This window comes from Clarias gariepinus, chromosome 17 (assembly GCF_024256425.1).
Source record: "Clarias gariepinus isolate MV-2021 ecotype Netherlands chromosome 17, CGAR_prim_01v2, whole genome shotgun sequence".
In the NCBI taxonomy this organism is placed as follows: Eukaryota; Metazoa; Chordata; class Actinopteri; order Siluriformes; family Clariidae; genus Clarias; species Clarias gariepinus.
Genome location: NC_071116.1, coordinates 13806800 through 13827202, shown reverse-complemented (window position 1 = coordinate 13827202; position 20403 = coordinate 13806800). Strand labels below are relative to the sequence as shown.

Genomic DNA, 20403 nt, shown 5'->3' with positions numbered 1-20403 from the left:
GTCAGAGTTTCCCATGTAAATATGAGGTCATTTAGCTGACAATGGTTTAGAATAACTTTGCTTTAATTGAGTATTTTAAAATGAATAGGGTAAACATTTTGGGAAAATACTATTTTATGACCGGTGAAAGTCCATCTTTATTTATTGCTGTAGATCGGGACTGGAGGAACTAGGTACCCTGCTGAACAAATGAGGCTGCATTAGAAAGATTTCATCAGAAAGGAGATTTCTTTCCTCCCAAATTCGTCACCATTTCTATGGAAATAATTCCATTTTACAGAGCTGTATATGTATGGATTTTCTTTTCTACAAAATGTGGGTACTAAAGTACAACAGCTGAAGAGTATGTCAGGATTCACTTCTATTAGCCAAAAACAAAAATCTGACACTGCCATGGGAAAAGACTCACCAAAACTGGACAGTTTGATGAATGGAAAAACATGCAGCTTGGTCTAATGAATCTTGATATCTGCAGAGTTACACAGATGGTAGGGTCAGAATTTGGCGCCAGCAGCATTTATCCATGGCACTGACCTGTCTTGTGTCAACAGTTCAGAGTGATGAAGATGGTATAATGGTGTATGGAATGTTAATTCAGCACACATTTTGTACATTAATACTAATCAATCATTTCTTGAAATCCACTGCCTAGTAAAGTATTGGTAATTATTACCTATCATCCAATTACTATTTCCAGCCAGAGGTGATTCGAGAGTCTTTTGGGGCCCTAGGCCAAAGTTTTTGTGGGGCCAACCAGCTCCAACCAGCATTCATGACTATTATCTTATAATTAATAAATATGATTATCAGCCCTTGGGGACCCCTTCCATCGCAAATCAGTTTTATTAGCATGACAATAAGTTCATCATCTTCATCATCTTAAGTTTTCCCAGTCACCAGATTGGAATCCAGTAGAAACCTTAGGTACTTTAAGGTGAGATTACTTCTCAAACATTTACCGTAGGTGGGTTTAACATTGCAAGCTAACTAGGCCTCTTGGTTAGCTAGTTTAGTGTCTCAGTTAATTTATGTTGTAAATTTATGTTGCATGTAGCACCTTGGTCCTGGAGGAATGTTGATTTGTTTCACTGTGTACTAACTGTATATGGTTGTAATGACAATAAAGCCTACTTGAACTTGAACTTGATCATGGCTCTTGGAGTGTATATAAAATGACTAACAGGAGGCAAATTAAACCCACACATTTATTCTTTTGATAATAACTTTATAAACTTTTGCTAATGCCATGGCTTAATCTATTTTCCCAAAAACTCTTCTACATATTTTTCATTTTATTTATGTAATAGTAATGTTTTTTAACAACAACAAAAAGGGTTTCGCCTATACACCACGTTTTAGAATTTAAGAAAAGTTTTGCAGTAGTTAAATATCTGCCTGAAGTTGAAACTACACTATAAATGAAATCAAAATGTTGAGTAAAAGCTATATTATAAAAATTTATGTGCCAGATTTAATAATCTACTGCAAATGAAGCTACCAATAAGCTACTTGCTCAATGTAAAACAAGCACCAATAGATAATAGTTAGAAAATCTAAACTGAATATTTTACTAGAAGTTTCACTATTTTCACTGCTGAAATAACAGTGTTAAAGTGGTTTAGGTGAATTTTAACGTGTTGGAGTCATTTTAAGTCAAAAAGTAATCTTTATCAAATCTATTTTATATTTTATTTTCTTTTTATTTGATCCCCCCATTACTGAACAAGGAGCGTATTCGGCTAACAGCGAAAGAAGTACAACTTAGTGTAAAGAAGGTGTAAGATACTGAACCTTACAAAATGCTATTTCTTTGTACTGATTTTAGGCAGAGAGTTCTGCCGTACAGAAAGACAGATGGACTTTTACGTGTTACATTACATTAAAGATGATCAGCTTATTTTTAGCTTCAACCTTTAATTTTTTTTAACTCTTCCTCTAACGCTAGCTGAAAATAGATAGATTGCTGTGGCAAAACGGAATCGAGCCTTGATTATTAATGCCTGGAATCGGAGATTCGCCTCTCTTGGAGATCGACTTTCAGCCCTAGATGGCGGAAGGAGGAAGCGGCAAGGAGCGTTTTAGATCCGACTGGATCCTCATCTGGTTCAGTGCCATTTCCGTGATATTTTAGAGTTTGTGTAAATATATGTAGTTACATAATGTCTGTGCTTTGTTATAATAAGGGATGTGGACAACGTTTTGACCCTGAGAAGAATCTTGACGGTGAGTTAATGAGCTTGCAAAGCTAAACAGTTAGCTGCATGCTTTTACTGGCTTTGAGAACCGGATAACGGTAGCCTCATGTTAGCTAGTTTAATTTCAATAAGCGATATGTTCCAAAGTAAACATTATTAAATAGTTTTATTGGTTAGTTAAAGGCCATTTAGTCAAGAAGGCATGAAGCTCAAAGGCTGCCGGTTATTAGCCACTGACGTGTGTAGCTAGTAAGCTAAGAACTATTGTATTTGTCTAAACCAGGTAGTTAAAGTACTGTTTTTCCTTTTTATTTCAGTCTTTTTTAATATTTCCATTCCCTATTCACAGATGAATGTACTTATCACCCAGGAGTGCCAGTTTTCCACGATGCACTGAAGGTAACTTGATGAGGAGGTGGCAAACTTGTATACAAACTTTTTTATACAAAGTACTTTCACGTTCTTTTTTTAAGAGCCTATTTGAATTTATTTGTTGTATTCTTTATCTTTTCATTAGGGTTGGTCGTGCTGTAAGAGACGCACAACTGACTTTTCCGATTTCCTTAGTATTGCTGTAAGTAAACTGTCAGGGCCAAATAAGTGTTTGTTTTTAATAAATAGAAATGCTACAGTTGTTTGCACTCTATCTTAATTTCCCCTCAGGGTTGTACAAAAGGACCTCATAACCAGGAGAAACCTCCTGAACCCATCAAACCTGAGGTCCGGACATCTGGAGAAAAGAAGGATATCGATGACTTTAAACCACAGTCCATCATCCAGACACCGAAACCTTTTCAAGCTATACAGCGACCAAGGTAATAGATGTCTCAACAGTACTTTTTTGTTGTTACTAATGATGTAAACCAGTTTAAAGGTACTTGCTCACAGATGTCACAAAAGAATTATTATTTTTTTTTTAATTAAAATTTTTTTTTCTTGTTTTTGCAGTCCAGATGAACCACTATCAAGATTACCACAGAAAGTCTCTGCTTCACTTAAGCAGGCTTTAGAAAAGCTCAAGGGGTCTGAAAATACACCCGAGAAAGAAGGTTAGTATTTATCTATATATAGGGGTGGGTGATATACCGGTAGACACGGTTAACCGGTAGAAATTTGTCAACAGATAGAGATTTTGATCTATCGTCTTAATCGCGGTTGAGATCACGTGACGTTTTTGCACGGTTGAGATTACGTAACCACGCAATACACATTCACTTCTATGGGAAGCCAAATGCATCTAAAGTGGGATGAAACCGTGGCACCCGATTGAGCCGGCATGGGCAGACCAAATATTCAGACCCGGTGGATCATGCAGCACGGACCAACTTGAGCAGCGCTGCTCGAACCTGCGCGACTCTGGTAGAAATAGACTGCGCCAACCATCAAAATAAATTTTACCCCGCTGGGATGCGCACGTACAAACCAGGCTTGGCAAGGGAGAAACAATATTAAACAGTCCTTACATTTAAAAAAAAAAATTTAAATAAAAAACAGTGGGTCACGCAGGTTTGTGATTCGAGCAGCGCTGCTCAACTTAGTCCGCAAATAAACCAGATCATCTCTGCGCTATCCAGATAGTCGCGCTGTGCTGTCCACTGGGCCGCGCAGATATTTGGTTCAATGAGGTGCCACGGTTTTGTCCCACTTTTGATGTGTTTGGCTTCACATACACTTCGACAATGGAAGAAGACGGTGCAGCAGCTTACATGTGACAAAATCAACAACGAGGAGATTGTAAAGAAAAAAGGTGCATCGTCTTTGTTGTGGAATTGGTTTGGGTATAAGAAAACTGATACGAATGAGACGAACGTGAATTTTTAATTATGCATTTTCAGATACAAATTGCTATATTGTGATATATATCGTTATGAAGGTATAAAATTGCTTCTACCGTGATAGAAGATTTTGGTTATATCGCCCACCCCTAATATATATATATATATATATATATATATATATATATATATATATATATATATATATATAATTAGTGTCTGTGTGTGTCTATATGTGTATATATGCATGTTAAACTAGAGGGTGTCATTGTCGCAAAGCTGCTCCACCCACAAACTTCCATCTAATGGTCTTTTCTTAATCTTGTTTTATGGCACTTGGCATCCAGAAAGTTGCACTGCTGCCAAATTTCCTAATGATCTGGTAATCAAATGAAGATGTACATTTTATTATCTCTAAGTGTGACATAAAAGTTGATTGAGATGTTGCTTACTGTTACAATTGTTGGTGGACGCCTGTGACACGCCTGGCCCCACAAACGCCTGTGACACGGCTGTGATGGAATGCCTGGCTACACAGCCTTTTTGTCTTGACCTATTTCCAAAAACACTTTAACGCAAGCGTTGCATTTGTGTTATTACCTCACAGTATGGCGAAAAGTTGATGTGCTGCCTACTGTTACATTCCTAAGGACACACTTGTGATGTAATGTCTATACCGGGCATACAATTAAATTCTATTTTATTTGTATAACGCTTTTAACAGTTGTCATTGTCGCAAAGCAGCAATACACAGTCAAAAGGAATTAAAGAAGTTGTGTGTTTGTGATTGTGTAATGAATCAAAATAATTGGGTTGTCCCTAATTAGCAAGCCAAGCGCAACAGTAGCCTACATATATATACACACACATTATATATATATATATATATATATATACACACACACACACATATATATATATATATATACACTGTGTGTATGTATGTTTTATATATATATATATATATATATATATATATATATAAATAATAGAAAAAAACTAGCTACATTAATAATATTGTGTCAAAGATTATAACATTGTGTGCATATGTTCAAGCTAAGCTGGTTTCTTTCTGTTGCTTGTCAGAAAAGGACTAAGTTGTATATTTGTATTACAGATAAGGAAGATGATGAAATTAAGATTGGTACATCTTGTAAAAATGGAGGCTGCACCAAGGTATGTTTTGTGCACAGACTGTTATTTTTATGATATCTTAATCTAAACTACCAGCTATTAAATTATTTAATATTTTCCTGACCATTCTGGTAGACTTTCAGTGGAACAGAGAGCAATGAGGAACTTTGTTTGTTTCATGCTGGATTCCCAATCTTCCATGAGGGGTAAATAGTAACCCAATAAACAGTATATCTTAACACCTATTTTTTTAGTTAATATTGCTGGATAATATTGCATCTTTTTTTCTTGAAAGGATGAAATACTGGAGCTGCTGCAAAAGGAAAACATCTGACTTCAACACTTTTCTTTCTCAGGAGGGCTGCACCAAAGGAAAACACCTATGGCGGAAAAAAGATTCGGTGTGCCTTTTCGTGTGATGATTAGAATATTTTACTAAGAGAATGGTTTGTTTCATCTTCTCAAAAGGGTTCTGTAGCATAGTAGTCCAAAGAGCAGGGGATTGTCATGTTTATTGCCACATTCATTTCAGTTCTGAAAAAGAGGCATAGAAATGTTGGAATTAAAAAAATGCCAAGGCCAATTGGTAAGCTAGACTGTACACACAATACTACACGGGCTGTCAATGAACAGAATAGAGCCAAAACCAATAATTATATAAATGAAGATTTACCTTAAGAACAGTTTTACACACAAAATCACACAAACAATTAAATTTATGTTTATCCACTCATTCTAACCATTACTTTGTCTCAGAGATTTGGAATATTTATCATAAACACCACAATTTGATTTATAGCTAAAAGGACTTTTGGCTCCTTGAAATTTGAATTATTCCTTTTTGTTTAATTTTCAGTCTCTCCTCATAAATACAACCATCAAAAGACTTTGCTAAATTTGGGTAAACATTAGCAGTGTTTCAACATTTCATCCCAAAAAGCTGATCGCTGAAGAAGTAAGTGATCAAAGCATTGCATTTACTTTTTGCCAAGCACACTCTTATCTGGCAAATTAGCAATTAAAACATCTTTAGAGAAACTGGCTCGGTTTCAAATTAGCTCCTTATATAGCTTAAATGATCTCTGCAGTCACAAAGCCTAGGCGGGTTTATAAAGAAAATAAAACATTTATGTTTTTCATAAAGTAAGGTGGCAACATATGTTGGGTAACACCAAATTTCTTTCCTCCCCCTTTCCATTCATTTTGGCTACTTGCTAGAACTCAGTTGCAGTAACAGTCAAAGACTACATTTCATTAGTGAAATCAAATGTTTTGGAGAGTATGAACTTACTGTTTTTGTGAATGTCTGTTTTCAGGGTAAGAAGGTTGTGCCATGCAGGTTTGATTGGCACCAAACAGGAAGCCAGGTCACCATAACAGTTTATGCCAAAAACTCCGTACCTGAGCTTAGCTATGTGGATGCCAATAGTACCCAGGTACAACTGCACTAAATTTGCAATTTTATTATGGGTGTAGAGTTTTGTTCATGGTCAAACTCATTGTTTTACATTTATCAATTTCAGTGTTGACTTCTACAATCTTAAATGCAAAAACTTTATTACAAGTAAGAAGTTTAGAATTTAAATTACATTGAACATCCTGTAAGTAATTCCCTTTGTTGCAGCTGGATATCCACATTATATTTGATGGAGATAAGGAATTTGACCAGAAGATTATTTTATGGGGTGTAAGTACTAGTATTTATGCATCTCAGAATTCATTGTACTGTATACAGTGGTTATGTTGAAAATAGTATTCTTGCAATTGTAATAATTTTAACAGTTTCACTTGATGTACAGTAGTGGTATAGAGTACTTGTTTACATTGACACTTTGTACAGTAAGTAGCAAGTACTAGTTTGCAAGCACTTTATTATACATGTATACCACTGCCCAAGGCTAAATAGCAGGCTTTTCATTCTCATTATAGGTTATTGACACAAGTAAAAGCACACTGAACATGATGGCTGCTAAGATTGAGATTGTTTTGAAGAAAGCTGAGCCGATGTCTTGGGCACGGCTGGACCTTCCACCTGCAGTCAGTCCACCCAAAGAAGAAGAGAAGAAAAGGGGGCATGATAGTGATAGTGATAGTGATGATTAGAAGAACATGCAGAGCTGTTAGATATTTCTGACCTTTTCCTATGTAAGTAATTCAACAAATAATGAAACATTTACAATGCATGAAAGAAATTCTATTAAAACAGGATTCAGAGTGTTCACGATTCATTGCACTTTGCAATATGAAATGCAATTTTCCTTTAAATTAGGTCCAGAACTACTGGTCTAATTGTTTTAAACTATGAATGGTTGTCATTTTCCATGGTAGATTGCTTGAAGCACGATAGCCAGAGTCACTGAGTTTATGATGAATTCTATTGCTATTAGGTAATCACTGTAAAATACTAAGTAGATGACGGTGGAAATAGCCATGATTTTTCACAACCCACTCTGTATATTTCTTACCAACTTTACATTCCCATAGTTTATTTTTCCATGTCATTAAAAGTCATCTTTTAACTTGACCAATATAATTAAATGTTGAACCAATCCTACAACAATGGAAGTGTAATACTCCAAGTATATCAGTTAAACAGGGTTTAAATAAATGGGGTGGTTTTTGATTGCATACTTTAACAAGAATTCAAATATTTTATAAAGACAGTGGTATTCCACATTTGCATCTTGGGAAGTCTCAAATGTTAAGTGGGTGGTATGCTCAACATTAAATGGGTTGTTGAGTCTCACTGAATGTATTAAATTCTGTTACAGTATATACCCACTTTGTAAGTTATACTTGAACAATAAAGGAAAAAGACAAATTGACCACCAATAAACTAGGATATATGCTCAATTATATTGCATTACCCCCCCCCCCCCCCCCAAAAAAAAAAAAAAAAAAAAGTTCTAGGCTAGTTTCCACCCATGGGATGACCCTTCATATGATTTACTGGAAGCCTGGAATCTTGATGTAATAGTTGTGCTGCATTTAGCTCCATTGTAAATGCCTTTCATCTACTTATTATTCAGGTTATATAATTAAATACAAATTGACAAACCAATCCCAGCACACTTTGGAGCAAAGTGACGATTCACAAGATGACCATGAACTGCTGAAATATTTTGGGGGAGGCTAAAACCAAATTTGCTAAATATGCAACACATGATTAATGTAGCCCCCTGGTTAAGATCTATTAACCAAGAATTTTTTTAATGTGATCAGTAAGTCCAGTTTAACTTACCTAGCTTATTATATTGATTTACCTATTAGCTCTACCATGTGTTCTGGTTGCAGTTAATTTTCAGCACACTAGAGAAAAAAAAGTGGTAAAAGTCTGGGGTACACTGAACTGTAGGCACCAACTTCATCTTATCTGACTGCTTCCTTAATGCTCATAACCAGAATACATTCATTTCTCTACAGTGATTGAAATAACTGGTGATTACTGGAACAAATTAAAGTTACCCATCAATTTTAACCCTGCATTAGACCCCACTCACCAAAATGTTAGAATGAATTGCCATTTTGGCCATTCTTAAACTTAGAACCTTATGGCACCGTTTTAAACAATTACAAATTATCGTTTGCTTACTAAAATGTTTTAAAAAAAAAAATTGCCAAAGTACTGCAAAAAATATTTATTTATACAAAGGCATTTTAAAAAAGAAAATTCAGAAGTCAAATCTTCTCTGCACCTCAGCTGGCCCGAAAACAAAGTCCGTTTCAGTGGCCTCAGTTTTCAGGCATTCATCTTCACCATCCTATGCAAAAGGAAAAGTGAATCACATTAGTCATATATGCATAAGGATGGAAGTAAATTTGCAGCATGACCATTTTCTCCTTCAACCCACCTCACTGAAGTACTTCTCAATAAGTGCTTGGGCAGCACGATACACAGCATTGTTTTCGTGATTCTGAAGGAGTTCTATATGATCCAGCCCACCCAACTCCTCCACCAGCAAACAAAGCTTTTCAACCTCTCCAAGTTTCTCAGCAGCCTAGAAAAAGAAAAGCAGTCAGTCAGCTGAGCTGAATAGCACAGACACCAGGTCAGTAGTCATACAGCACAGGAAAAGACTTTCATTACAAAAGCAAGCTAGAGAGTGATAAAGAATGATGAGCTGAACATAATTTCACCCTTACCAAGAAAATGTTATTGATTGCATCCAGGATGACTAGGATTGTCTTGGAATCTTTAACCTTTAATAAATTTAGAATCGCTTCCAGACCACCACACTTGACAAGCTGAACAACCTGGTCCACGGTTCCTCCACTGGTGAAATTTGTGACTGCCCAGACAGCTTCTCGCTGAGTTTTAAAGTCAGCCTGAAAAAGATTCAAGTTGTATTGTTTTGTGAACATTGCTTAGACAAGTTCAGGGATCAGGGTTTTGTTAAAGGACAATACACTTTAGAATAAATTATATGCTACAGCTATATTATTGTGATCTCCAAAGTGGATCATTTTCTAGTAGTCACAGCAATGTCAATGACTTACCAACTTAAATGTTTAAGTGGCCACTACTTAATTTATACTCTTCCCACACTTGAAGTTAATAGGACAATGAGAAAAAGACAAGGACACAAAATAGGGCTTAACTTCAATTCTTTTGTTTGCCTCAGATTGTGGACTCTTCCATACAAGTCTGGTTACTTTACAAAAAGAGATGTATAGTCTATTTGAAGGAATGTCCAAAGTGGCATTTGATTTACACCTAAACTACTGCCATGCTGCTAGAAAATAAACCCACACCTTTAGAAACAAGTCCAACTCCCCCCCCCCCCCCCCCCCCCCCAAAAAAAAATGATGTGGGAGTCAAAAATATAAAACTTACATTCTTTAGAAGATCTACAAGATGAGGCAATAGACCACATGTTATTAGTTGCTGAATCTGTTGCCGTGGTCCAGCTGCAATGTTGGATACAGCCCAGGCTGCTTCCTTTTGGACACTGGGTTTGGGGTGACGCATTAGCTTTGGCAAGGCACTCAACACACCAGCGTCAATGGCCATCTGTGTCTGCAAGTCTGAACCACTTACAATGTTCCCAATAGAGCGGAGTGCTGGAGTCTTCGGGGAAAAAAAAAAAAAAAAAAAAAAAGGGATATATATTCAGGTGCACTTATATTGATGCAGAGATGGGTAAGCAAAACAGATTTATATTAAGTTATTTTCTTTCTACGAATTCTGTATGATTCAATTAAGGCTCAAAACAGTTTACCACCACTGCAAGCTCCTCAAAGCCCAGAAGCTCAACCAGTCGTGGAAGAACCCCAGTCTTTATTACAATATCAATACGCTCATTTGGCCCATCTGTAAGATAGGAGATGGCCCAGCATGCATCAGACAGAACAGATTTATCGCTGTGGTGAAGCAGCTGTATAATGGAGGGAAGCATTTGCTGGACTGCAGAGAAACGGGGAAAAGGGTTCTTGTTTCTGCACAAGTTGGACAAGGTCCATGTCAGGTTGCGAAGGTAGCCAACCTATGGAGGACAGCAAGTTATTATTTTCCCACCACAAGCCAGTTATGGAAAATGTAATATTTAAAAAAATCAAAACAAAGGAAAAAAAATCCTTACAGGGACATCTGGGGTTAGCCGAGCTAGTAGGGCAGGGATCACATTGCAGTCAATAAGTGCATCACGATATGCTGGGCCATCACCTGTGGGAACACACCTTTGAGCAACAAGTCAAGAATACTTGAGGTATTTAAAGGCTTATCTTGCAACTTTAAGATGCTTGCATCACATGGTGTCAATAAAACATTGCTTAAGATCTTTACCAAGTCAGTTACCTGCAATATTGCCCAGGGCCCAGACAGCCTGTTCACTTATGTTTAACATGGGTGAGGCTAAAAGGGCAATGAAGGCAGGCACTGCACCATGTTCCACCACCTGCTGAGTGTGCCATGAGGTGCCCGATGCCACATTAGTAAGTGACCAGGCAGCCTCAAACTGCAGGGTGGGGTTATCGTTCCTACCCAGAAATTCTACAAATCGGGCCAGCAAGCCTGCATCCACTATTTCCTTTAATGGAGGATTTCTCTCCCGAGACAAAAGTTTCCTTTAATTAAAAAAAATAAAAAAAAAAATTAAATGACAACTTGTAAGAGTGATTGAGAAGAATATCATGATGCACCTTACCTGGCTGTTTGACAGCCCTGCAACTGTTGCTCTTGAGAGTCACTGTTAACATTGGCAACAATTTCCTCAATTGTTGCTGAAATGACCTAATGAAATTGTAGAAACCACATTGGGTAAAAGCACACACTAATAGGGAAGATGATAAGAATAGGGACACTACAACCTGTTGGTTATCAGTGGTGTATTCTGGAGACAATGGTTCTTCCTCAGGCTGAGATGAAATGTTTCTCCTTTTCAGGATGCTTTCCACTCTTTGTGCTTTTCGAAGCTCCACACATTCTGCAACCCTGCGCTCACGCATTTTCTTCAGAAATGGAACAAATTAGCCATATTTCCAACAGACTGCTCAGTTTTAATGGTGTGTTAAACCTACCATGGAATCCTTGCCTCGGTTTTTGAATTTGCACATGCGCTTATCACCCAAAGCTTCGGTAGGCATCTTGTGTATTAGGTTCTCACTAGAAGTTAGGGGAAATGTTACATTTAGAGAAAAACCTAAAGTATCTTAAAGGAGATAAAATTAAGCCATAATATAGGTTTAAAGTATAACACACTCACCCAGATCACCACACTATTGACTCAAGGTTTTTTGTTTAAAAAAAAAAAAAAGACAACCTCCTGCAGAAATATTTAAATGCCTTGCTGAACCATGTTCAGGTGATCCTAATCGGCAATTCCTCATGGACATGGTCTGTTGAACAAGCATGTGTACCTTCATTCAGTGCTTTTACAAAACTGTGGTAAAGAGAGCTGGTTTATTAATTCTAGCATATAGTGATTTTTTAAATTGATATAGACACATATTACATTTACTAAACATGGCTTGGGACCTGGTTGCACTTTGATACTTTAAAAAATTCTCGACACATTTATTTGTAATAAGTTTTGTCTTTATTTTTTTCTGAAGTAATAAAAAAAATCATAATCATATTTATATCTTAACTTCGCCCCATATCTGACGTTCACATTTTTATATGTTTCTCCCCACTTCTTATCTAGAGTACTAGAGTTCTAGGCGGGTGGAAAAGGTTTCATGTGCACTGTCGCCACCTAGAGGTCACGTGCTTCAGGCTTAGTACGAGTCGGTCGAGTCCTCGGAGCTGCTTAGGAGAGGTTGCTTCTCGAAGCTTTCCTCCGCTCGTCTTGCTAAAAGTCTGCGGATTTTAGTCAGCACCACAGCCAAAAGTGCAAAACAAACTGCGCCCAAGACCGCGGCGCCCAGCAGCCAGGGCCAGAGGCCATGCGCCTCCTCCAGATAGGACCTGACGTCATCTACAAACCGCTGACCTACAATCACAATATATTGATATTATTGTTATTATTATTATGAACCCTTTCATTAAAAAAAAGTGGTTAGCACTGTCGCCTTGCACCTCCAGGGTCCACGTTCCATTCCCATCTCTGTGTGCATGGAGTTTGCATGTTCTCCCCGTGATTGGTGGGTTTCCTCCAGACACTCCGGTTTTCTCCCAAAGACCTGCAGATTAGTCTAATTGGCATTCCCAAATTGCCTGTAGTTGTGCCTTGCGATGGATTGTCACCCTGTCTAGAGTTTACCCTGCCTCATGCCCTAAGCCTCCTGGGATAGGCTCCAGGCCCCCCACGACCCTGAATACAGGATAAAGCGGAATAGACAATGAGTGAGAGAGTGGTACAAAGCATAGACGTGCTCATGTGTTTAATATAGGCTGCAGTGATCCATTTTTAAAAGGATTTTCAGCATACGATGAGAATCAATTAATTAAATCTACCCTAAATGTAATATTTAATGTAACCTACCACTCTAAATTATTATACATAAACTACATCTTCACAAAGAGAATAGGCTTACTGTATGTCTTTATTTCTCATGCCTCCATATGAAATAATGTGGTAAATTATTGGGTGGATAATTAGTGTAACATCAATGCAAAATGTATTAATGCACAGTGCCCTGCTAAAATGTTTCAATATGCATATTAGAATGTATTGACTACATTGCATTCTAAAATTTAATTGTTAAAAAAAATACGATGCATTTGATATATTGATTGTTTGTTTACTCATTCTAACTGGTTGTGCAGAGGAAACCCACCAAGCACAGAACATGCAAACTCCATGCACACAGACCCAATGCTGGGATCAAACCCAAGACCTGGAGGTGTAAGTCTACAGTGCTAACCACTAAGCCACTGTGCCACCTACATATTGACAGTATAAATTAGACTGTGAATGCGATTGTGAACATAGAATGAAGATGGTTATTCAAACATGAGTTCTCCTTGATATCAATTAATCTTCCCTAATACTAGAAATATTTTATTTATAAACACTTTTAAATAAAAGTGTTTTCCAATAAATTTGTTTGTTTGTTTTGCCCCTTTTATAAAATGTTTTGGTCAAATAACAAAGCATGACTATCCTTCTAGAAGTAACACTACTTTGCAGTTGTCATCATATGAATGAATATAACAGTAAAATATATATGTCACCAGGATCTTGGAGGTAGAAGTATTCATAGCCCATTTCTTTGCTGGAAATAAAGTAGTCCCCATTCCGGTAGAGAGGTATAAATGGCACCATGAAGTATTCACTGTTGTGGCCAATTGGTGCATTAGCTGTGGGGTAGTAAGACTTTTCTGGCTGGTATCTTCTTAACCACTGCTCATAAATGCTAAGGAAACAAGGGCAAGCTCAAAAACAAGCTTTTCAATACAAAGCAAATATTGATTACGGGCAAAAGAAAGATGTTCTACATAAGTTGTTAAATAGGCTAGGAATTGTTTAACTTTACACTGCTATTTCTCACCTATCTACGAATGCATGATGTAGGAGGAAAATTGGGTCATTGGCTGAGCCCTGCACTGAGGTCATGGAGCCGTTCATGAAGATGTGCAGTGCTGCATGCATGCCAAGTTTGCTGCTGTTCCCAAGGCCTGTGCGAGGATTTCCAAAACCTAAAATGAAGTAAGGTTAATTGCTAGCCGTTTTTATAGATTAATTTTGCCAAATATCACCTGAAAAAATTTCATATAATTAAATTAGTTTAATTGGGGTATAATCTTGTGAAATAATATGAGGCTACATCAAAAGGATGATTTTTTTTTCTACAAACAACATCATATTCAGTAACTAAAGCCCTAAATACAAATACAAAGTGATGGTGATTCCCTTTATCAAACTTGCTGCACTAGCACAGCACTTCCAGATGAACACTACAGCAACCGTCACAACTTAATAAAATTCCATTCAGTTCAGGCAAGAAAATTAACTGTTTGGATTGGATTGGTGCATCTATTGAATTTGTGCGTAATTTATTAACCCTTAATCGGGCATAGAACCACATTCGGTAACTTACAAGTGGCAGTATCATTACCTCAAGGAAAACATATTTGTAGGAAATAGGTATGCTTGTATTTTGATGTGTTTTATGTGGCTTTAACTTCATATGTATAGCCTTACAAGAAACTTGTGTTAAAAATTTTAAAAGTTAAAAAAAAAAAAAGACTTGGAAAAAGTCTTGTCATTTTGGTAATTTAAATTTTTAAGCATTTCAGTGAGTGCCCTATAAAGAGATAAACATATTGTGGCCTAATTTCTATTTTTTGTTCAACCTTCTAGCGTGTTCCTGAAGCTCATGTTAGCCATGCGGTCCATTGGTCCTGTGTCATACTCGGACAGGCTGAGAGTAAAGTCCACTTCAGCAGATGTAGGAAGCCCATCTGTCAGATTCTGGTTATGGTTCCCAGGGTTGCGCAATAAAGGTCCTTCTTCAATGCCATTACATAGGATACCGTTCAGACTGTATTCAGGTTCTCTGGAGCAAATAACCTACACAGTTTATAGTTAAACAATATTGCAATCATAAGAATAATTATTCCAAAATATGTCTTGTTTATTTTTAGATGCTATAATCATCTAATATCTTTTTATCATTGATAAGCTATTTGTGTGTGTGTGTGTGTGTGTGTGTGTGTGTGTGTGTGTGTGTGTGTTTGTGTGAAGAGTGGAATTATGTACAGATTATTGTAAACATGGTTCTATGTCACTTAATGTATAAGTCAAGTTTTCAGATTACCCTCCATGAAGAGAAAACAGAAGACGGGCTGATGAGTCTGGGGTCAAGAGGACTTTGCCCACCCATGAGCTCATCGGTGCAAACCTCACACTTCTGCTCATCCCTCCAGTCCCAGTATGGCATAGCAAAGTCGAAGTCTCCCGTTACTTTCCTTATCTCATGTTCCCAGCGAAGCAGAAACACCCTGTGCCATGGCAAGAAGCCCGGGGCCCAGTGTCCAAAATCCACCTGCGTCCAGATATTCTTCTCCCCTCCGAGCAGGGCTGGCCGAGAAACATAGTAATGCATCCAGACAAACAGATCGTAGACGGAAACGTCTTTAAACATTGGCCCGGATGAGTTGCTGATTTGGTTGTAGATGCCCGTAATTATCACATAATCTTGACTGATTGTATTTTTGGCCAAATTAAGATAAGAGATGAACTTCTGCCTTTCGATCTTTGAAAGCTGAAGAATATTTCTTCTGACCGTCTCGCGTCTTTCAGCGCAAACTGACCCGTAGTAGCCAAACGCGCAATCACCGCAATCGGAACCCATAAAGTTTCTGAGACAACGGCAAGTGCGGTTGAAAAAGCTGAGAGGCCACCTCTCCCGGTCATCCACGCCTCTAAACGGGTATTGGGGGCCATCGGGCTGCTCCGAAACGGCCACGTCTTGGCAAAATCCCCGACCAGAGCGAGCTCCGCATGCAGATCCGTCTCCGCTCCAAACAGGACAGCACTGCTTCAAGGCCAGAGCTTCAGTGGTAGCGCATTGCCGGGGAATCTGCTGCCATGTCGGCTTCAGTAGCTGAACGAATAAGATTAAAACAACCAGGGAGAGCATCGCATAATAGAAAAGGTTTTGCTGGCAATGGGACACTGATGACTTTTGAATCAATCCTTTCATGAATCAATCCTTTTTCCTTAATACCCCATCTCTTTCCCACACCCCCTCAGATTCTTCAGATCACATGCCTCCCAGCCTCAGGGTCGTTAGGGTGAAACATTTATTCCCGCCTGTTACTGCTGCTCGTGCTTTGTCACTGCATGAAGTCATCATTTCAACATTGTAACATTTCTGTCGCTTTATGTCACATAATTTGACCACCTTGTTGGGAAGAAGGTACTTCTTCTTTAACTTCCTTTCTTTTATTAACTAAATAATTTCATTTTTTCCTATCCTGTGTTAGGGGCCTATGCGAGAGAACTCAATGCTCTATGCTTTGGGTAAATATCCAAACTTTAGTGCGCAATGCGCAGTTTTAACCAGAAGATGGTGCCCAAATGACAAAAGATTATGTTTGATATTTGAGGAAGATATAACGATTTCTATATATGATGTGAGAAATGATCCAAGATCAGCTATGATATACTTTTTGTGGTAAAGCAGGTAGAGCCAAAATACATTAACTGATTTATTTTTTCCTTTATAATATACAGTCTATCGAAACACATACCTGCATTTATATAATATTATTTTCAAATTTCTGTCTAAAAATTGATGGCCAATCTTGGGTGTCACGCTGTAGGGTGCAATAAGTTACCTGATGCTTAAGATTTCTTATATGATTATAATTTCATAATAAAATGCCCAATGTCGAACAAACATATACAAGTTTAAATAATATAAAAGCCAACAGTTTGTCCCACAAATAAAGTAATTTAGACCATGGTTAAATTGTCCAACCTGTCAGGAGAAAGAAACACATTTCCCATAACACCATACAGAACACCGCATTCAAACCACCTACGCTCACTCTGCGCTGTTAGTTCACTGAAATGAAGGTGTGTAGAGGCTACACTTAAGGGATGTGTCAACATTTAGCATCCTTAATGAATGTAAACACTTCGACCAGCGCGCAAAGGCGCAGTGCTATATTATCCATAATACCATGTGACACTCGGTGCTGAAACCGCACGCTTTTCGTCAGCGCTTATTACACCAAGATATGTCCACCTTTTAGGACACGGAGAAGGCGAGAACGGTAAGATTTCTGTTTCGTTTAACTGTAAATACGAACTAGACATTTGGGACATTTCATAACGTTTACTTTATACTGCTACACAGTGATATTGTTTAAGCCTAAAGAAAACATCGGTTCTGTGTTCCTCGGTAACCAGTGGAGTTTGGCGTTTTCAGACATAATCGAAGTTTCTTTATTCTCTGCATGCTTCTTGTTGCGTTGAGATTAATGTATTTGTATTTGCCTAATGATTGTAATGGAATGCAGCTCGTTTATACTGCTCGACATTTCAGCACCGCGGAGAGCTCCGAGTCTTTCGCATCAGACACGTTGTAGGAGACACTAGTTCATAAGACTTTAGGTCTTGTAGCGTCGACGCTGGATTGTTTGGACAAATTAAAGGCTACGAGATCAGTGGTTATGAAAGTGTGCCCGTGACTTCACGGGTTTTTCTCGCCTCCAACACCACTGACATATTCAAACGCCTGAACAGCCATTTGGCAGGATCTATTTTAGCTTTTAAGGGGAAACAGGGCTCTAATTAGATAAACGTGTTTTAAGTTTTAATTGGCAACGGTGAAAATAGTGATTTACTTTTGTAATATTTTCCTTTTTTTAAACATTTAATTCCACTTACTACAGAATGTCAGACTTATGCAATGATTTTCCTAGATTTTCATTTATCTGTCTGAGCATCTCTCTCTCTCTCTCTCTCTCTCTCTCTCTCTCTCTCTCTCCCTCTCTAATAACTGTTGCAGATACCATGACGACTCCATCTGTATTTGGCACCGACTGATCTGAGAGAGGACAGGAAATGGGGATTTTGCTTTTCTTTCTTTTCGCACTTCTTATAGACACCAAAAGGCTTACAAGGCTAGTAACACTGGTGCATGCTCAGTCTAATGAGCGTCGGGTCCTGGCCCACATGCCTGGTGACATTACCATTGGGGCACTTTTCTCTGTGCACCATCAACCACCAGCAGACAAGGTCCATGAGCGAAAATGTGGTGCTGTGCGAGAGCAGTATGGCATCCAGCGTGTGGAGGCTATGATGCACACTCTTGATCGCATCAATGCTGACCCCAACATTCTACCCAACATTACACTGGGTTGTGAGATCCGAGACTCATGTTGGCACTCAGCAGTGGCACTGGAACAAAGCATAGAGTTTATCCGGGACACCCTGGTTTCCACTGAGGAAGAGGAGAGCATGTCCAGATGTTCAGCTGGTGGAGGCACACCCATGAAAGGGAAGAAACCCATAGTGGGGCTCATTGGGCCTGGCTCCAGCTCAGTGGCCATCCAGGTGCAAAACCTTCTTCAGCTTTTCAACATACCCCAAATTGCCTACTCAGCCACCAGTATGGATCTCAGTGATAAGTCCTTGTATAAGTATTTCATGAGGGTGGTTCCATCAGATGCTCAGCAGGCCAGGGCAATGGTGGACATCGTTAAACGATACAACTGGACTTATGTGTCAGCTATACACACAGAGGGTAAGATGAGACATGTGCTGTTTAATGTAAATGTGGCTCTGGTTGAACAGTTTTATGATGTTTTATATTACTTCATGGCAGTTACAGTCAAGACTAATTATACCTAAATACATTTAAGGAACAACTATGCCAATAAATTGTCCAGTTTAAAAAAAAAAAAAGCCTTTAATTTACTCCATATGATATTCAATTAAGGAGTAAAAGTAAAAATAGAAATATTTGAAAAATATGTTTTTGTGTTGCTTAGATTATGGCAGTGTTGCAAATTTTTTAATTCAGTTTCTATATTCACTTCAGTAATCCAGGACTATTTAAGCAAAAGTTGCTTAAACTAGTTGATTATGGTTTATTATTATAAAACGTGGACATTCATGTCAAACTTCCACTCTTGGATAATCACTGTACACTGTAATTTTGAACACTTACATTGCCTTAAGAAAATACTCACCCCAATTATTATTTATCATTATTTGGTGGATGGATTTTTTTTAATTACTCTGTTGGAACATTCGTCTTAAATTTTAAAAAATCATTTAATTATATTATATTATTTATTTATAAATTATATTATTTTATTATACTGATAAGTGGGAAAAGGGTATTTTTCATAGTACTTCTCAGTTCCATAAACTTTTAAAGCTGTCCTAATGTTTTAAGAACCTTCTCCATCTTTGTTCCTCCTAACACCTTCATTTTTAAAGTGTCACAAGCAGTTTCTTATATGTTTTTTATGACACCAATACTGATTTAATGACCTATATAATGACTGATGACTGATTTTATCAAGATAGCAGTGGTGCAAGTTAAAGCCAAATACTAGGAAATATACTCGGATGGAGATCTTGGAATTAAGAACAGAATTGTTGATTATGTCCCCAATAACTTAAACTCTATCCCAGAGGAAATTATTTATCTGTAGGCACACACAAAACATGACCCCAAAGAGAAGTGGACACAGACAGAGATGTTAAAGGAAGCAGAAGCAAGGTAAGTCGGCCAGTGTCTCAGCTACAGTAGGATGCTGGCAGCCCTGAACAAACCCGCTGTGCCTAGCATCTTCCTTGCCAACACACAATCACTCATCAACAAGCTTGATGATACAGTATAAGTCTAAAGATTACAAGACACTGTTTGGAAAGTAATGTCATAATGATCAAACCTACATGAAAGGATTAATGATCAAGCTGTGGAGCTAGCAGGCCACTCTCTCTACTGTCCTGAGCTGACAATTAACTCAAAAGACAAAAGAAGGGTGTTAGGTTTAAGAGGAGTACCGAAAATTTTAGGATGAGTGAAAAGTATTGCTTGTTGTGTCTGCCGAATCTTGATGCTTACCGGGCCGGCATTATTATCAGCAAAGAGAGCATATTTAAGCTTTTGCCCAGGTGGCTTGTATCACATACATCCTGTACATTCAAAGGACCAGTCATTAATATGTAAGTCATAGAGAGACCCGAAGACAGACAGACAAAAAGAAATACATTAGCATTTTTCATTTAAAAAAAGGGTTTCAGCAGACACAAAGTGTTTGCATGTATATTCATCTGAAGATGGGCTACAGAAAGTGTTACTATATAAGGAATCAGGAAGCGCAGAGGGGGTTGTTTTGTCAGAATTGAGGTATGAGAAAGTTCACATCATATTACAAAACCTTACAG

General features: G+C 37.9%; 4 protein-coding genes across 4 annotated transcripts in view; 2 read left to right on the top strand and 2 right to left on the bottom strand.

Annotated features, from left to right (window-relative positions):
* The first annotated feature begins 2041 nt into the window (after positions 1 to 2041).
* chordc1b (cysteine and histidine-rich domain (CHORD) containing 1b) lies at positions 2042 to 7325 on the top strand. Its single transcript, XM_053515626.1, has 11 exons — positions 2042 to 2223; positions 2545 to 2594; positions 2713 to 2769; positions 2859 to 3010; positions 3144 to 3244; positions 5088 to 5146; positions 5240 to 5310; positions 5400 to 5505; positions 6421 to 6540; positions 6729 to 6791; positions 7034 to 7325. The coding sequence occupies exons 1-11, from the start codon at positions 2160 to 2162 to the stop codon at positions 7205 to 7207; spliced, it is 1017 nt and encodes a 338-aa protein (XP_053371601.1). The 5' UTR covers positions 2042 to 2159; the 3' UTR covers positions 7208 to 7325.
* A 1402-nt stretch (positions 7326 to 8727) lies between these two features.
* kpna7 (karyopherin alpha 7 (importin alpha 8)) lies at positions 8728 to 11892 on the bottom strand. The gene is made up of 11 exons (XM_053476060.1): positions 11806 to 11892; positions 11621 to 11705; positions 11411 to 11551; positions 11248 to 11333; positions 10899 to 11167; positions 10684 to 10766; positions 10324 to 10587; positions 9939 to 10172; positions 9248 to 9430; positions 8956 to 9102; positions 8728 to 8865 (listed from the first exon to the last, which is right to left on the bottom strand). The coding sequence occupies exons 2-11, from the start codon at positions 11684 to 11686 to the stop codon at positions 8776 to 8778; spliced, it is 1563 nt and encodes a 520-aa protein (XP_053332035.1). The 5' UTR covers positions 11687 to 11705; positions 11806 to 11892; the 3' UTR covers positions 8728 to 8775.
* Positions 11893 to 12161: 269 nt separating this feature from the next.
* Positions 12162 to 16129, bottom strand: LOC128505556 (tyrosinase-like). The gene is made up of 5 exons (XM_053476059.1): positions 15305 to 16129; positions 14841 to 15057; positions 14036 to 14183; positions 13719 to 13900; positions 12162 to 12534 (listed from the first exon to the last, which is right to left on the bottom strand). The coding sequence occupies exons 1-5, from the start codon at positions 16127 to 16129 to the stop codon at positions 12320 to 12322; spliced, it is 1587 nt and encodes a 528-aa protein (XP_053332034.1). The 3' UTR covers positions 12162 to 12319.
* Positions 16130 to 17157: 1028 nt separating this feature from the next.
* grm5a (glutamate receptor, metabotropic 5a) overlaps positions 17158 to 20403 on the top strand; it is a 35379-nt gene continuing 32133 nt past the window's right edge. Inside the window, exons 1-2 of the mRNA XM_053476250.1 lie at positions 17158 to 17270; positions 18008 to 18745. Of these exons, the coding sequence (XP_053332225.1) occupies positions 18064 to 18745 (682 nt within the window). The 5' untranslated portion in view covers positions 17158 to 17270; positions 18008 to 18063. The remainder of the gene's footprint in view (positions 17271 to 18007; positions 18746 to 20403) is intronic.

What these genes read in the sequence shown, in the direction of transcription:
- LOC128505556 (XM_053476059.1), bottom strand. Translation starts at nt 16,129, where the DNA reads ATGCTCTCCCTGGTTGTTTTAATCTTATTCGTTCAGCTACTGAAGCCG. An exon ending in CTGTTTTCTCTTCATGGAGG is followed by an intron (nt 15,058 to 15,304) that starts GTAATCTGAAAA and finishes TAAACTGTGTAG; the next exon opens with GTTATTTGCTCCAGAGAACC. An exon ending in CTTCTACCTCCAAGATCCTG is followed by an intron (nt 12,535 to 13,718) that starts GTGACATATATA and finishes TTGTGATTGTAG; the next exon opens with GTCAGCGGTTTGTAGATGAC.
- kpna7 (XM_053476060.1), bottom strand. Translation starts at nt 11,686, where the DNA reads ATGCCTACCGAAGCTTTGGGTGATAAGCGCATGTGCAAATTCAAAAAC. An exon ending in ACACCACTGATAACCAACAG is followed by an intron (nt 11,334 to 11,410) that starts GTTGTAGTGTCC and finishes CAATTTCATTAG; the next exon opens with GTCATTTCAGCAACAATTGA. An exon ending in CAATCAATAACATTTTCTTG is followed by an intron (nt 9,103 to 9,247) that starts GTAAGGGTGAAA and finishes TTCTTTTTCTAG; the next exon opens with GCTGCTGAGAAACTTGGAGA.
- chordc1b (XM_053515626.1), top strand. Translation starts at nt 2,160, where the DNA reads ATGTCTGTGCTTTGTTATAATAAGGGATGTGGACAACGTTTTGACCCT. An exon ending in TTTTCCACGATGCACTGAAG is followed by an intron (nt 2,595 to 2,712) that starts GTAACTTGATGA and finishes TCTTTTCATTAG; the next exon opens with GGTTGGTCGTGCTGTAAGAG. An exon ending in TTCCCAATCTTCCATGAGGG is followed by an intron (nt 5,311 to 5,399) that starts GTAAATAGTAAC and finishes TTTTCTTGAAAG; the next exon opens with GATGAAATACTGGAGCTGCT.